This window comes from Leucoraja erinacea, chromosome 3 (assembly GCF_028641065.1).
Source record: "Leucoraja erinacea ecotype New England chromosome 3, Leri_hhj_1, whole genome shotgun sequence".
Taxonomy (NCBI): domain Eukaryota; kingdom Metazoa; phylum Chordata; class Chondrichthyes; order Rajiformes; family Rajidae; genus Leucoraja; species Leucoraja erinaceus.
In genome coordinates this window covers 105,131,203-105,148,035 of record NC_073379.1, presented here as the reverse complement: position 1 = coordinate 105,148,035, position 16,833 = coordinate 105,131,203, and the positions used below count along the sequence as shown (strand labels likewise).

At 44.0% G+C, this 16,833-nt stretch overlaps 1 protein-coding gene across 1 annotated transcript in view; it reads left to right on the top strand.

Moving 5' to 3' along the window:
* LOC129695907 (adhesion G-protein coupled receptor V1-like) overlaps positions 1 to 16,461 on the top strand; it is a 491,758-nt gene extending 475,297 nt beyond the window's left edge. Inside the window, exons 89-90 of the mRNA XM_055633356.1 lie at positions 9,054 to 9,231; positions 15,378 to 16,461. Coding sequence (XP_055489331.1) covers positions 9,054 to 9,231; positions 15,378 to 15,496 — 297 coding nt within the window. The 3' untranslated portion in view covers positions 15,497 to 16,461. The remainder of the gene's footprint in view (positions 1 to 9,053; positions 9,232 to 15,377) is intronic.
* Positions 16,462 to 16,833: the final 372 nt, after the last annotated feature.

The following is a 16,833-nucleotide window of genomic DNA, read 5'->3' as shown; positions in this document are numbered from 1 at the left end:
CATTGGCTAGATTTAAGAGGGAGTTAGATGTGGCCCTTGTGGCTAAAGGGATCAGGGGGTATGGAGAGAAGGCAGGTACAGGATACAGAGTTGGATGAACAGCCATGATCATATTGAATGGCAGTGCATGCTCAAAGGGCCGAATGGCCTACTCCTGCACCTATTTTCTATGTTTCTATGTTTCCCTTGATTCCACTTCCTTAACCTGATCCCACCTGCTACATTCCCTTGATTCCACCCACATTTTCCTGCTGCCTGGACCCCAACATCTCCTCCCCAGCTTCTCTCCCACTGAAAATTAACTTGCATCTCTCACTTTCCCAGTTGTAACAAAAGGTCACCTGTACTGGGGGTAATGTACATTAACCTCCAAATCTGCATGTCTTTGCACATGGAAGGACACTGGAGCACCCAAAGGAAACCCATGCAGTCAAAGGAAGAATATGCAAACTCCACACAGACACAATGCCAAAAATATCAAATAGCAAGCAGCAAGTATGGAGGGAGAAACAGCAAACATGTTTTAAATTGGTGAATCCTCTTCTGCAGTTGTATTGGGCTCTGGTGAGACCACACCTGGAGTATTGCGTACAGTTTTGGTCTCCTTATTACCCTTGGTTCATTTTCTAATTAATATTAGTCATTGTTCCTTTTTTAATTACTTCTGCTGATGAGAAGTGTCTCTGTATTCACTTTGTCTTGTGACAAGCTTTTCCCTTTGAGAATAGGGAAGATTCAAACAAGAGGACATGACTTCAGAATTAAGGGACAGAAGTTTAGGGGTAATATGAGGGGGAACTTCTTTACTCAGAGAGTGGTAGCGGTGTGGAATGAGCTTCCAGTGGAAGTAGTGGAGGCAGGTTCATTGGTATCATTTAAAAATAAATTGGACAGGCATATGGATGAGAAGGGAATGGAGGGTTATGGTATGAGTGCAGGCAGGTGGGACTAAGGGGAAAAAAAGTTGTTCGGCACGGACTTGTAGGGACGAGATGGCCTGTTTCCGTGCTGTAATTGTTATATGGTTATATGGACTTGCCCTCCCATGATTTTGAACATATCCAGTAGCTTTCAAAGCAAACCTGGTCATAAAAGGTTCGCAAGGGTGATGGTTTTTTGAGCAAGATCACATCACAACATTTTCCATTCGCAGGAACCCCACATTGGAGAGAAAACTGCAGAATATGGCTGGCTGCAGTAATGTGCAAAATGTTTTAAGCATTTTCATTTTGACAGACAAATCTCAGATAAGCGGTTATTCAGCGATCCCGTTCACTAAGTTTACAGGACAAAATATAAAATCTAAAGCCGCCCTTCGCTTCCTTGACAATGTTGGGAACATCACTGCACATTGTTGCTAAGTAGTAATGAAGTCAAATGCATTGGATGACATATTTTCCTCATTAACATGCAATCTGAGATCTTCTAAAACACTATTATCATGCATTAAGGAAACACCCTTGCTTTAAATATCCGGTTTTCTCACAGAAGTTTAATGTCGGAACAAGCTGGCTGAGGCGGCCAGCTTTGTTATGTGCCAGATTTCACATGTTGGTAATTCTCATTACCTCATCGGTTTCGGAGAAAGATCCTCAAAATGGTAGTAAAAGTAGAAAACTGTGTGGCTCCCTGCCAATTTCCCCTTGCAACTCTCCTCACTGCCCACAGGAGCTGGAGGTGGCATCTAGCCTGCCTTTCTAAAGTGGTGAATCTCTGGAACTCTCTGCCACAGAAGGTAGTTGAGGCCAGTTCATTGGCTATGTTGTAGAGGGAGTTAGATGTGGCCATTGTGGCTAAAGGGATCAGAGGGTATGGAGAGAAGGCAGGTACAGGATACTGAGTTGGATGATCAGCCACGATCATATTGAATGGCGGTGCAGGCTCGAAGGGCCGAATGGCCTACTCCTGCACCTATTTTCTATGTTTTTATGTCTAAGTCGTAAGACGGCAGTAACTCTCATTATTCCCTGAACTAGTGGGGGTTACAGCACAACCACTCAACATTAAGCTCGTTCTTTCACAATGGCTAAATGGTTTACAATCTTTTAGTGGAATGAAAAAAAAAACGTCACGGTACTTTTAAGGTAGTTCTTGTTTGTTATGCAGTTTAATTGTGTGCAGAATATGTCAGCCAATCTAATTTGTTAACCAATAATTAACTATTGTTGGATTTCTTATTTGAACTTTTCCTGCTGGTGATTACCATGTATTTGGCCAGAGAAAATGTGCTTCCCACGTACAAAATAAACAGACGCTAATTGAGGTGGTTAATTAGTTACAGAATCATATTGCAGTTATATATTGTTGAGGATCTAATGCTTCCTTTTCATGCCTGGTGTCAAAGCATTAAGAGATGGCTTGCATTTGGCCTGTCTTCCTGTATTATCAAAAGGCCGTTCATAGATGGAAATAGTTTATATTGAGTGTAAATTTGGTCACAAATTTGTGAATCCACCCAGCACAAACTTCAATTAGCACTTCTCTATGTATGACACCACATATACATGAAATGGTGTCGTCAATACATACTTAACACCAAATTGCAGGCTCTTTCCTGGCACTCCTCTGAGACTGAACCAGGATATGTAAATAACACTGGTGTGGACTGCACACAGGAGTGCAGGAACATGCCCTGCACCTGTGTTATGTAAAGGGTGCAACAATTAGCACTATCAACAATTGACCGACACACACTACAAACCCACTGACTCACATGGCTATCTGGACTCCACGTCTTCCCACCCTGCCCCCTGTAAAGACTCCATCCCCTACTCCCAATTACTCCGCCTCCGCCGCATCTGCTCCCAGGATGAGACGTTCCACACCAGGGCATCGGAAATGTCCTCGTTCTTCAGGGAACGTGGATTCCCCTCCGCCACCATAGATGAGGCATGCACCAGGGTCTCATCCATACCCCGCAACACTGCTCTCTCTCCCCATCCCCGCACTCGCAACAAGGGCAGAGTCCCCCTAGTCCTCACCTTTCACCCCACCAGCCGGCAAATACAACAAATAATCCTCCGCCATTTCCGCCACCTCCAACGTGACCCCACCACTCGCCACATCTTCCCATCTCCCCCCATGTCTGCCTTCCGCAAAGACCGCTCCCTCCGCAACTCCCTTGTCAATTCTTCCCTTCCCTCCCGTACCACCCCCTCCCCGGGCACTTTCCGTTGCAACCGCAAGAAATGCAACACCTGTCCCTTCACCTCCCCCCTCGACTCCATTCAAGGACCCAAGCAGTCGTTCCAGGTGCGACAAAGGTTCACCTGTATCTCCTCCAACCTCATCTACTGCATCCGCTGCTCTAGATGTCAGCTGATCTACATCGGGGAGACTAAGCGGAGGTTGGGCGATCGTTTCGCCGAACACCTCCGCTCAGTCCGCAATAACCTACCTGAACTCCCGGTGGCTCAGCACTTCAACTCCCCCTCCCATTCCCAATCCGACCTCTCTGTCCTGGGTCTCCTCCGTTGCCAGAGTGAGCAACACCGGAAATTAGAGGAACAGCACCTCAAATTCCGCCTGGGTTGCCTGCGTCCGGATGGCATGAACGTTGAATTCTCCCAGTTTTGCTAGCCCTTGCTGTCTCCTCCCCTTCCTTAACCCTCGAGCTGTCTCCTCCCATCCCCCCGCCCTCGGGCTCTTCCTCCTCCCCTTTTTCCTTCCTTCTCTCCCCCACCCCCCATCAGTCTGAAGAAGGGTTTCGGCCAGAAACGTCGCCTATTTCCTTTGCTCCATAGATGCTGCTGCACCCGCTGAGTTTCTCCAGCATTTTTGTGTACCTTCGATCTTCCAGCATCTGCAGTTCCTTCTTGAACACATCAACAATTACATACAGGTTTGTCAGGAAGTCTTTGATGCTGAGCTGATTTATTTCCAAAGGGTGGGTTGGCTGCAGCCAGAAGCTGCAAGGAGAGTCTGAATTTAACTTTGCCTTTCATTGCTACTTTAGTTTAGTTTAGAGATACAGCATGGAAACAGGCCCTTCAGCCCACCTAGCCTGCACAGACCAGTGATGACCCAAACACTAGCACTATCCTACGCACTTGTGACAGTCTTTGGAGTGTGGGAGGAAAGCGGAGCACCCGAAGAAAACCCAGGTGGTCACTGGGCGAACGTGCAAACTCCATACAGACAGCAGTCATAGTCTGGATCGCACCCGAGTTTCTGATGTCGTAAGGCAGCAACTCTACCACTGTGCCACTCTTATGATGGCAGCTTTGGTTACTGGTCCACTGAGCTGCCAGAACGGCCAAGTCTACTTACCAAATGTGTAGGATGATCAGCCATGATCATATTGAATGGCGGTGCAGGCTCGAAGGGCCGAATGGCCCACTCCTACATCTATTTTCTATGTTTCTATGATGGAACTGCAGATGCTGGTTTAAACTGAAGATAGACACAAAATGCTGGAATAATTCAGCAGGACAGGCAGCATCTCTGGATGGAAGGGATTGGTGACATTTCAGGTCAAGACCCTTCTTCAGACTACTTACCAAACTTGTTTTACAGCTGTTTTAATTGGCATTAGCCTGATGTGGGAGGTCATTAAAGTGTTGGGATAAAGTCTTTGGAGCATTACAGTTATTCACAAAGTCATTCAGCACGGAATCAAACCCTTCTGCACAACTTGACCATGTGACCAAGGTGCTTTACCTACACTGGTCTCACCTGCCTTTCCTATCCATGTACCTGTCCAAGAGTTACCTCTCCTTGAGCATTTCATTTCATGGGGCGTTTCTCGGATCCTTACTGTACAGGACCACTTCTTCTCACTGAATTGTTGTGTAAGTAATGATGGCTACTCTCCCTCCATTATAGCTGTTCAGTTCTGCACTCAGCACCTTCCGCATTGCATCCTCCCCTTGCTGCGGGAAGCAAGAGGATTGGGTAATAGAAACGTAGAAACATAGAAAATAGGTGCAAGAGGCGGCCATTCGGCCCTTCGAGCCAGCACCGCCATTTATTGTGATCATGGCTGATCGTCCCATATCAATAACCCGTGCCTGCCTTCTCCGCATATCCCTTCACTCCACTAGCCCCTAGAGCTCTATCTAACTCTCTCTTAAATCCATCCAGTGACTTGGCCTCCACTGCCCTCTGTGGCAGGGAATTTCATAACTTCACAACTCTCTGGGTGAAAACGTTTTTTTCTCACCACAGTCTTAAATGGCTTCCCCTTTATTCTAAGACTGTGGCCCCTGGTTCTGAACTCGCTGGTTCTGAACAATGGGAACATTTTTCCTGCATCTAGCTTTGTCCAGTCCTTTTATAATGTTATATGTTTCTATAAGATCACCCCCTCATCCTTCTAAACTCCAGTGAATACAAGCCTAGTCTTTTCAATCTTTTCTCATATGACAGTCCCGCCATCCCAGGGATCAATCTCATGAACCTTCGCTGCACTGCCTCAATCACAAGGATGTCCTTCCTCAAAGTAGGAGACCAAAACTGTACACAATACTCCAGGTGTGGTCTCACCAGAGCCCTATACAACTGCAGAAGAAGTAATTGTAGGGACACCAGGGCCTGCAGATGCTGAAATCTTGAGCAGAAAACAAATTGCTGGAGAAACTCACTGGGTTAGGCAGCACCTGTGGAGGGAATTGACTGATAACATTTTGTATCAGGACTCTTCCTCCGACTGATGGTGTAAGGAGGAGAACACTAGAAATGAGAAATTGCAAACAGACAGAGCTTGGCAAATGACAGTTTGATGCAGGAGAGATGCGTGGGGGGGGTTGGCAGAGGGGTGGAGGTAGTGACAAATACATGAAAAAGAGGCATAGGTCTGTGAGATCAGGAAAGAACTGAAATGTAATGGCGGAGAAAGGGATATGGATGAAACACTATAACTCTCTGGCATTTCGTTTCACTTTTCCTCTTCTTACCTTGACTCACACCACATACGCTACCTGACCAACTGAGTTCCTCCAGCATTGCTTTTTTAGTGTGCATTGTAGAAGTGAAGTTGGTGATGCTACTTGTGGTAATATTGCGATAATGTTTGAGGCAGCAGCATGCCTTGCATGGTTCTATCCAAAGTGTTTTGCTTTACATAGACACAAAATGCCGGAATAACTCAGCGGGACAGGAAATAGACAATAGACAATAGGTGTAGGAGTAGGCCATTCGGCCCTTCGAGCCAGCATCGCCATTCAATGGGATCATGGCTGATCATCCCCAATCAGTACCCCGTTCCTGCCTTCTCCCCATATCCATTGACTCCACTATCTTCAAGTTCTCTCTCTTGAAAGTATCCAGAGAACCTGCCTTCACTGTCCTCTGAAGCAGAGAATTCCACAGACTCACAGCTCTCTGTGTGAAAAAGTATTTCCTCATCTCCGTTTTAAATGGCTTACCCCTTATTCTTAAACTGTGGCCCCTGGTTCTGGCGGCATCTATGGAGAGAAGGAATGGGTGATGTTTCTGGTTGAGACCCTTCTTCAGACTATTCAGGGGAAACCATATAACCATATATAACCATAAACCATATAACAATTACAGCACGGAAATAGGCCATCTCGGCCCTACAAGTCCATGCCGAACAATTTTTTTTTTCCCCCTTAGTCCCACCTGCCTGCACTCATACCATAACCCTCCATTCCCTTCTCATCCATATGCCTATCCAATTTATTTTTAAATGATACCAATGAACCTGCCTCCACCACTTCCACTGGGAGCTCATTCCACACCGCCACCACTCTCTGCGTAAAGAAGTTCCCCCTCATATTACCCCTAAACTTCTGTCCCTTAATTCTGAAGTCATGTCCTCTTGTTTGAATCTTCCCTATTCTCAAAGGGAAAAGCTTGTCCACATCAACTCTGTCTATCCCTCTCATCATTTTAAAGACCTCTATCAGGTCCCCCCTTAACCTTCTGCGCTCCAGAGAATAAAGACCTAACTTATTCAACCTATCTCTGTAACTTAGTTGTTGAAACCCAGGCAACATTCTAGTAAATCTCCTCTGTACTCTCTCTATTTTGTTGACATGAAAGGGAAACAAGAGATATAGGATTTTGCTTTCCCTCGTTGAACTAACTAAGATCTAGCTAGGATTTAATTGGAAAAGTGATTCATGCTGTTGGTAAAGAGTAAGAGACACTGTTGAAAGCTGATTGTAGAAACAACAATAATTATGTATGATATTAAATTATGCTTGGATTTAATTTCCATTTAATTTGCAAGTATTTTGTTTACTTATAACATTGTGCAATGTGTTTCGATACTTTCAACACAGTTGTTTCCCTCTTTTAGAACAGAGTGCAGGTGAAAGATTAGCAGCCTTCAGTGAACATGTTTCCGTAAAGTGGGTGTGAATGTTTTTTACCACCTTCTGCAGGCATTCAGATAGTCAGTCAATTCACGCAAGCACTCAAATTGCTTGGATATTGGGGGAAAAAAACGGAATCTGGTCTTTGCTAAATGACAGAGAAATATTTGAGTATTTCACTTAAAACCAATGACGTTTAAAAAGTATTCAATTTAATTTGTCATTTCTAGGTTAAATGAACCTATTGAGATTTAAATAATGAAAAATGGATTGAATTGTTAAAACATGAATATTGTTCAGGATATAGATGCAGGAAGATTGTTCCCGATGTTGGGGAAGTCCAGAACAAGGGGTCACAGTTTAAGGATAAAGGGGAAATCTTTTGGGACTGAGATTAGAAAAACATTTTTCACACAGAGAGTGGTGAATCTCTGGAATTCTCTGCCACAGAAGTTAGTTGAGGCCAGTTGATTGGCTATATTTAAGAGGGAGTTAGATGTGGCCCTTGTGGCTAAAGGGATCAGGGGGTATGGAGAGAAGGCAGGGATGGGATACTGAGTTGGATGATCAGCCATGATCATATTGAATGGCGGTGCAGGCTCGAAGGGCCGAATGGCCTACTCCTGCACCTATTTTCTATGTTTCTATGTACAGCTGCAATTGATGAGGATGCTGGTGTATGCAATGGAAGGCACAAAATAAAAATGGAAAAGGAAACAGATAGTTAAGGGAGCACTATTTTGATATACTTTTTTACTCCCTTTACATGTATGTGGATGGTTCCACTAGTTTATTTTAGTTTAGTTTAGAGATTGTAATGATGTATTGTCTTTCCGCTGACTGGTTAGCGCACAACAAAAACCTTTCACTGTGGTCTAGTTTACTTTAGAGACACAGCACAAAACCAGGCCCTTCGGCCCATCGAGTCCACACCGACCAGTGATCCCTGCATTTTAACAATCCTACACACACCAGGGACAATTTACATTTATACAAAGCCAATTAACCTGTACATCTTTGGAGAAAAACGTATGCGGTCACGGGGAGAACGTCCAAACTCCGTACAGAGAGCTCCCATAGACGGGATCGAACCGGGTCTCTGGCACTGAAATTGCAGTAAAGGGCCTGTCCCACGGGCATGCGACTCCATGCGGCAAGCGCGACCTAAAGGGCCGGTCCCACCAGCGTACGCCTACATGCGGCAAGCGCGACCTAACGTGGTCGCTTGAGCCGTACGGCCTCGCGGGGGGCCGGTCCCACTTCGATCGCCGGAGCCGTATGGAGTTGTGCGGAGCTGGTCCCGACATCGTGCAGGTCTCCGAAAAACTGACCGTGTTTAAAAATTCTGCACGGCAACGGCCTCGACGCCGTACGTCACGTGCGAACTTCCCGCGGACTTCGCTCGCACTTCATGTCACTCACTCGACCTCCACGCGGCGCCCGCTACTGATTTGGTCGCGCTTGCCGCATGCAGGTGCATGCTGGTGGGACTGGTCATATAGGTTGCGCTTGCTGCATGGAGTCGCATGCTCGTGGGACAAGCCCTTAAGGCAGCAACTGAGCCACCGTGCCCGCAGCCCCACCTTGGTACACGTGACAAGAAATTAAATTCAAATGTACTGATGACCGTTTATCCGCATAATAAGAGACCCTGGCAGCAGGTAACTAACATTATCTTTGAAGAATTAAGATATGCACATGAAGCTCTAGACGTGGAGGGAGAAAAATGACACATTTTAAAAAAATGTTTTTGCATGTCTGGAATTCTGATTTTAGATACCAGCTGACTGGGAACAAGCCTCTTTAAGAACCAGCAGTCAAGCAAGCAGCATCTTCAAGCAAAGTCCACTGAATGGCAACACTTATGGCACTAAAGGAGATTATGGTACTGGAAACTTGGTGGGGGATGAAGAGTCACAAGAGTTTGATGATTTGATATTTGCCTTAAAAACTGGTGAGTGGTGACAACATGATCTGCTAGCGTGACCATAGTTTATGCACAGATACCTATACAAAGGGGCACTGCAGGAGGAACTCTGTTATCACCACAAAAAAGCAAGGAATACCAGTTAGTTTCTTGGTAGCATGGGCAGCACACCTTTGCATTCAGTATCAAAAATTAAAAAAAAGTAACAATTGGATTTCCAGTTGAAACCCTGAATAATATCAGCCATTCCTTCAAGTTCTTAGAAGCTTGGAAGTTTAATTCATACATTTTCTTTCAGAGCTTTAAGACCAAATTAACTTATGAATTATGCAAAAATGTTCACTCCTAGCTTGTCAACGATTTATGCAGCAGGCAATCAGTCTAGGAATGGTGGTAGGAATAGTGTTTCCTCATCTCCGTTTTAAACAACTAGACAATTTCCCATCCTAAATAGAAAGAGCAACACAGCTGGGATATGAGTAACCTACAACCTGAATGAATGATACTTTATTATCCTGGGCTAGTACAGGCCTGATGGGCCGAAGGGGCTCTTAAAAAAAAAATCTGTGAAATCTCAGTGAAAGGAACTTTTTCTGGTCTTCTCCTGGCCTGGCACAGGCCTTTTGGGCCAAAATGCTCCTCCTGGGCTTACGGGCATTTGGGGCAAAAGGGATTGGTTTCTCAGCTAATAGGGGCCTCATGGGCTGAAGTTAGTGGTTTCAGGCAGGCCAAACAACACAATAGACAATAGCCAATAGGTGCAGGAGTAGGCCATTTGGTCCTTCGAGCCAGCACCGCCATTCAATGTGATCATGGCTAATCATCCCCAATCAGTACCCCGTTCCTGCCTTCTCCCCACATCCCCTGACTCCGCTATTTTTAAGAGCCCTATTTAGCTCTCTCTTGAAAGCATCCAGACAACCTGCCTCCACCACCCTCTGAGGCAGACAATTCCACACATAGAAACATAGAAATTAGGTGCAGGAGTAGGCCATTCGGCCCTTCGAGCCTGCACCGCCATTCAATATGATCATGGCTCAATATGATCACACTCTCCACTCTCTGTGAGAAACCGTGTTTCCTCATCTCCGTTCTAAATGGCTTACTCCTTATTCGTCAACTGTGGCCCCTGGTTCTGGACTCCCCCAACATTGGGAACATGTTTCCTGCCTCTAGCGTGTCCAAACCCCACTAGCCTATTCTAAAAGAAACAGTTAATCTTGTTGTCTATAAAATAGACCATCCAGGACTCAAGAAGGCATCATCTATGTTTGTTTAAGAAGGAACTGCAGATGCTGGAAAATTGAAGGTACACAAAAAAGCTGGAGAAACTCAGCGGGTGCAGCAGCATCTATGGAGCAAAGGAAATAGGCAACGTTTCGGGCCAAAACCCTTCTTCAGACATCATCTATGTTTGCTTTGATGTTGACATCAGTTGGGTATTTATCATAGAAAATCACCTCACCCTGCCCACTCAGTATCACCGTGTTGAGAGGAAATTTCATACCAAGCAGGCCCCTGTATAAATGTGTAGTAAGGAACTGCAGATGCTGGTTTAAACCAAAGATAAACACAAAAACCAGGAGTAACTCAGCGGGACAGGCAGCATCTCTGGAGAGAAGGAATGGGTGACGTTTCAGGTCGAGACCACTAGTTAGGGAAAAGAGAAATGAGAGGTATAGACAATGATGTAGAGAGATACAGAACAACAAATGAAAGATATGCAAAAAAACTGAAAAAATGAAACAAGCTATTTGTTAGGTGAAAAGGAGAAGCTGGTGTAACTTGGGTGGGGGAGGGATAGAGAGAGAGAGAGGGAATGCCGGGATTACTTGAAGTTAGAGATACTGTGTAAATACTAGGTAAAGTTTTTAGTAGAGGCCTGTAATCACAGGAGCATTGTTGGTACAACAGAAAGTTATTTTCCATATCTGTGAGACTTGTAGTTTAAAGCATTGATAAGATTTATAATGTTCTCAAATGCTCCGATAGATCCTGTTTACTGCTGCAATCAGCAAGCCGATTTAGATAACAATGGTAACATGATAAGCATCAGAATTCGTACAATGTGTCCCAAATTAAGCAACACAGTCCTTCAGCTAAGATAGGGCAGCAAACATTAAATTGTGCTGGTAAACTGATTTTGAATCTAACTGAATCTATGTATTAAAAGATGCATGTTGGATGGAACATTGTTCAAAGTCAAATCTCTATGGAGAAAATAAATGGGTAAATATGTATTCTGCAGAAGGCAATATTACATTATATTTTTATCTCACTGCTTGCAAGATCAGCTTATGTGCCCCAAAGTAGAATATTTCAATGTCTCATGTTGACGTGCAATCATTCTGAAACATTTTAATAATTCTGTTGTTGTGCTGAAGTATTTATTTACTTAAATTTGCAAAAAAATATCTAACAGCTTCCTTCCTTTCTTCCTTCCTTATCAGGGTGGTGAATCTGTGGAATTCATTGCCACAGAAGGCTGTGGAAGCCAAATCAGTGGATATTTTTAAGGCAGGGATAGATAGATTCGTGATTAGTACGGGTGTCAGAGGTTATGAGAAGGCAGGAGAATGGGGCTAGGAGGGAGAGATGATTGAATGGCAGAGTAGATTTGATGGGCTGAATGGCCTAATTCTACTCCTATTCCTTATGACCTTATAACCTTAAGTCAAGAATCAATGGTGTATGTAATGTGGGACTTTGCCATGTCATGGGTGAGGAACACACAGTTGTTGTGATCACAAATATAAACTCTAGTATAAACTTGCTTTCCTTTTACCTTCACTCCCAGTGACCTTGCCACATGCCAGGTCATGGTAGTGTGAGCCTGGTGAGTCAAACAAGATCTATTCTTTATGTATAAACATGGCCAGTGCATTGAGAAAGAGATGCTAAACACATTGTCAAATTGAAGTATGTTTCTGCAGGTGAGGTGAGATGGAACAGCAGAGTGATTTAGAGAAAATGTTCCAAATTCCAAAACCATTGGGAAGAGTATGAAATACAATTGTGGTTGGATTCAGGATGAGGAAAAAAAATGGTTACAAATATAGGAAGAGGCAGCAAATACAGGAAAGTTGGCGGCATCATAGATAATTTATACATAAAGAATAGATCAGGTGCAGCAGGCAGTAAAGAAAGCAAATGGTATGTTGGCTTTCATAGCAAGAGGATTTGAGTATAGGAGCAGGGAGGTTCTACTGCAGTTGTACAGGGTCTTGGTGAGACCACACCTGGAGTATTGCGTGCAGTTTTGGTCTCCAAATCTGAGGAAGGACATTATTGCCATAGAGGGAGTGCAGAGAAGGTTCACCAGACTGATTCCTGGGATGTCAGGACTGTCTTATGAAGAAAGACTGGATAGACTTGGTTTATACTCTCTAGAATTTAGGAGATTAAGAGGGGATCTTATAGAAACTTACAAAATTCTTAGGGGGTTGGACAGGGTTGGCAGGAAGATTGTTCCCGATGTTGGGGAAGTCCAGGACAAGGGGTCACAGCTTAAGGAGAAGTGGGAAATCCTTTAGAACCGAGATGAGGAGAACATTTTTCACACAGAGAGTGGTGAATCTCTGGAACTCTCTGCCACAGAGGGTAGTTGAGGCCAGTTCATTGGCTATATTTAAGAGGGAGTTAGATGTGGCCCTTGTGGCCAAGGGGATCAGAGGGTATGGAGAGAAGGCAGGTACGGGATACTGAGTTGGATGATCAGCCATGATCATATTGAATGGCGGTGCAGGCTCGAAGGGCCGAATGGCCTACTCCTGCACCTAATTTCTATGTTTCTATGTTTCTATAACGAAGGTGGTTACCAAACATTGCAGCAGGACCTTGATCAGTTGGACAGGTGGGCTGAGAAGTGGTTGATGGAGTTTAATACAGATAAGTGTGAGGTGTCGCATTTTGGGAAGTCAAACCAGGGCATGACCTTCAGAGTGAATGGTCGGGCCCTGGAAAGTATTGTAGAGCACTGGGATCTAGGAGTGCCGGTACATTTTTTTCCATGCAAATGGCGCCACATGTAGATAAGGTGGTCAAGAAGGGTATTGGCACTTTGGCGTTCGCTCGTTAAGGTTGTGATTATAGAATTTGGGATGTTATGCTACAGCTATATTAGGCGCTGGTGAGGCCACATTTGGAGTATAGTTTCTAGGAGGGGATTCAAGAACCAGATAGCATAGGTTACACAAAAAAGCTGGAGAAACTCAGCGGGTGCAGCAGCATCTATGGAGCGAAGGAAATAGGCAACGTTTCGGGCCGAAACCCTTCTTCAGACGGCCTTCGCTCCATAGATGCTGCTGCACCCGCTGAGTTTCTCCAGCTTTTTTGTGTAACCTTCGATTCTCCAGCATCTGCAGTTCCCTCTTAAACACCAGATAGCATAGGTTTAAGGTGAAGGGGTAAATATTTAATAGGAACCTGAGGGGCAATTTGTTTTACACAAAAGGTGGCAGGTATGTGGAACAAGCTGCCAGAGGGTGTAGTTGAGGCAGGGACTATCTCTATCACATTTGGATAGGTACACAGATCGGATAGGTTAGAAGGATATGGGCCAAACGCAGGCAAGAGGGACTAGAGTACATGGGGCATGTTGGTCGGTGTGGGCAAGTTGGGGCAAAGGCCCTTTATCCATGCTGAATGACTTTAAATAGAGGCCAGTCAGGCCTAACGATCATACTGGTAAAACTTGGACAATCAAGACCCAAGATTAATTAACATTTTGAAATTTAAGGGTTAATAAATGAAAGTCAACACAGGTTAGCTGAAGTCAAATCACATTTGGCGAACTTCATTAAGTTCTTTGAAGCTTCATAAAATTCATGGGAACATGGGTGTCAAACAGTCAGCTAAAAGAAATGAAAATGTGGAAAGCTCGTATGAACTAACTGGTATGATATTAAAGAGAGCAGAAATAGAGTGATCGAGGAGTGTTTACAAGACCTTATTGTAGCTGGAGAAAACTGTTAAAATCATCTTGTTTTATGGTTTCTGTCTATGCTGGAATAAGATGAGAAGGAAGGGAAATTATATTAAATCTTTATAAAACATTTGTTAGGCCTATGCTGCAGAACTGTGCTGATCTAATTTCAGGAAGGATATCAAGGCCTTTGAGAAGGCAGGTAGAATTTAACTGGAATACTGCCAATGCTCACAAGCTCTGATGAACTGAGAAGTGAGCGTTTTCTCCCTCGAACAGAATAATCAAGAAATTTAATGAAGGCTTCTAAATGGAATGGTTTTAATAACTGTTGTAAATGAAGCAAAACTGCTTCAGTGAAGAAAGCTAATGGTATGTTAGCATTCATAGCAAAAGGATTTGAGTATAGGAGCAGGGAGGTTCTACTGCAGTTGTACGGGGTCTTGGTGAGACCACACCTGGAGTATTGCATACAGTTTTGGTCTCCAAATCTGAGGAAGAACATTATTGTCATAGAGGGAGTGCAGAGAAAGTTCACCAGACTGATTCCTGGGATGTCAGGACTGTATTATGAAGAAAGACTGGATAGACTTGGTTTATACTCTCTAGAATTTAGGAGATTGAGAGGGGATCTTATAGAAACTTACAAAATTCTTAAGGGGTTGGACAGGCTAGATGCAGGAAGATTGTTCCCGATATTGGGGAAGTCCTGGACAAGGGGTCACAGCTTAAGGATAAGGGGGAAATCCTTTAAAACCGCGATGAGAAAAACTTTTTTCACACAGAGAGTGGTGAATCTCTGGAACTCTCTGCCACAGAGGGTAGTTGAGGCCAGTTCATTGGCTATATTTAAGAGGGAGTTAGATGTGGCCCTTGTGGCTAAGGGGACCAGGGGGTATGGAGAGAAGGCAGGTACAGGATACTGAGTTGGATGATCAGCCATGATCATATTGAATGGCGGTGCAGGCTCGAAGGGCCGAATGGCCTACTCCTGCACCTAATTTCTATGTTTCTATGTTTCTAATGATCAAGGAAACAGTCCTTTGTTGGCTGGAGAACATGGGTTTCGACCTGAATTGTCATGTGCCCATATCCCCTGGAGATGCTGTCTGATCTGCTGAGTTACTCCAGTACTTTGTTTTTATTTCACTCAGGTCTTTGATGCTTTCGAGTTATTTCAAGGCCATAAACTTAGTGCTATCTATTGCAAGAGCAAATAAGACTAATGGAATGTTTGTTAATCCTGCAGGTGCCGGCCTCAGTGCCAGCGATAATGAGTCGTATCACGGAAGCCAAGATGGTCGAAGCATTGCTAATTCACAGATTGTGGAGCTCCGAAGAATACCAATAGCAGACACTCACCTTTAACAGCCTTCCCTGCTTTGCAATCGAAATTTGATCATATTTTTATACTTTTTGGATGTCCTTCTTTTGCACTAAAATTTTGCATTTAAATATTTAGAGCAGTGTTATACTTTACACCGTTTGTACAACATTTTGTAACGTTCAACTGATTATAACCTTAGACTTCAATGTAAACCGTTGAAAAGTGTTTTCTGTAGTTTTTTTTAAACTTGAGTACAAAAAAGTAAATTTTAATTATTAACTAATATGAATGATCGATTTCTGTAGAACCTAGATACAAATTGAAAAAAATAGCAATAAATGACTGATGTAAATCATTTACATCTTCCCTTAGAAGCAATACAATAAAAATAATTTTGTGGTCATTTGTGACTATGAATATGAAAAGAAAACTTGTATGAAGTTTTATTTTATACTAGACCAAGTGCAGACCCGTTGGGTCTGCTCCCCCAATGGTGTGATTCCCCCAACCCAATATTCCACCATGCACCCGTCTCCTCCAATGGAACTGAAGCCGTTGCCAAATGTAAGTTTCCAGCACTGCCCTGCCTCCCTCAATTGCACCTCCCCTGCCTGCTGCAGGAGTGAAAAGTTCAGTGTTCCTGTCTTGCAACTTTGTTTCGAAGTGTGTTGGAAGCTGATAGGAAGGAGCAGCCGTCAACGAATCAAAAGGCAGGAAGGGATCCGTACTGCAGGCGGACGGATGGATTTGAGTTTTATATATTAATAGATAGATATTTGGCAGCAATGGCTAAGTTGGAATCCATTGTCCATTCTTAATAGGCTTGAGAAATAGGAGGCAAACCACTGCAGCCCCTCAGCTAATGGCATTCCCTCATGAACCAGTGCAGTTGTTCAGGGCAAAGATCCTCCGCTATAGGATCTTTGGTTCAGGGTATGGTATCAGATTCAGATTCAGATTCAATTTATTGTCATTATGCAGTGTACAGTACAGAGACAACGAAATGCAGTTAGCATCTCCCTAGAAGACCAACATAAATATGAGCAATAAATAAATCTATTTATGTGCAAACAGTCAGTATTTTTTTTTCCCTGGTGGGAGGAGTGTCCGGGTGGGGGAGGGGGGTTGATTGGCAATCACCGAGGTACAGTGAGGAGTGTGGAGTGAATCACAGGATTAAGAGGTGGTTATAATGAAGTGCCTATTATGCTTGGCCAGATCAATATTTTAGTTTAGTTTAGTTTAGAGACACATCACAGAAACAGGCCCTTCGGCCCACCGGGTCCGTGCCGACCAGCGATCCCAGCATATTAACACTATCCTACACGCACTGGGGACATTTTTTACACTTTACCAAGCCAATTTACCTACACGCCTG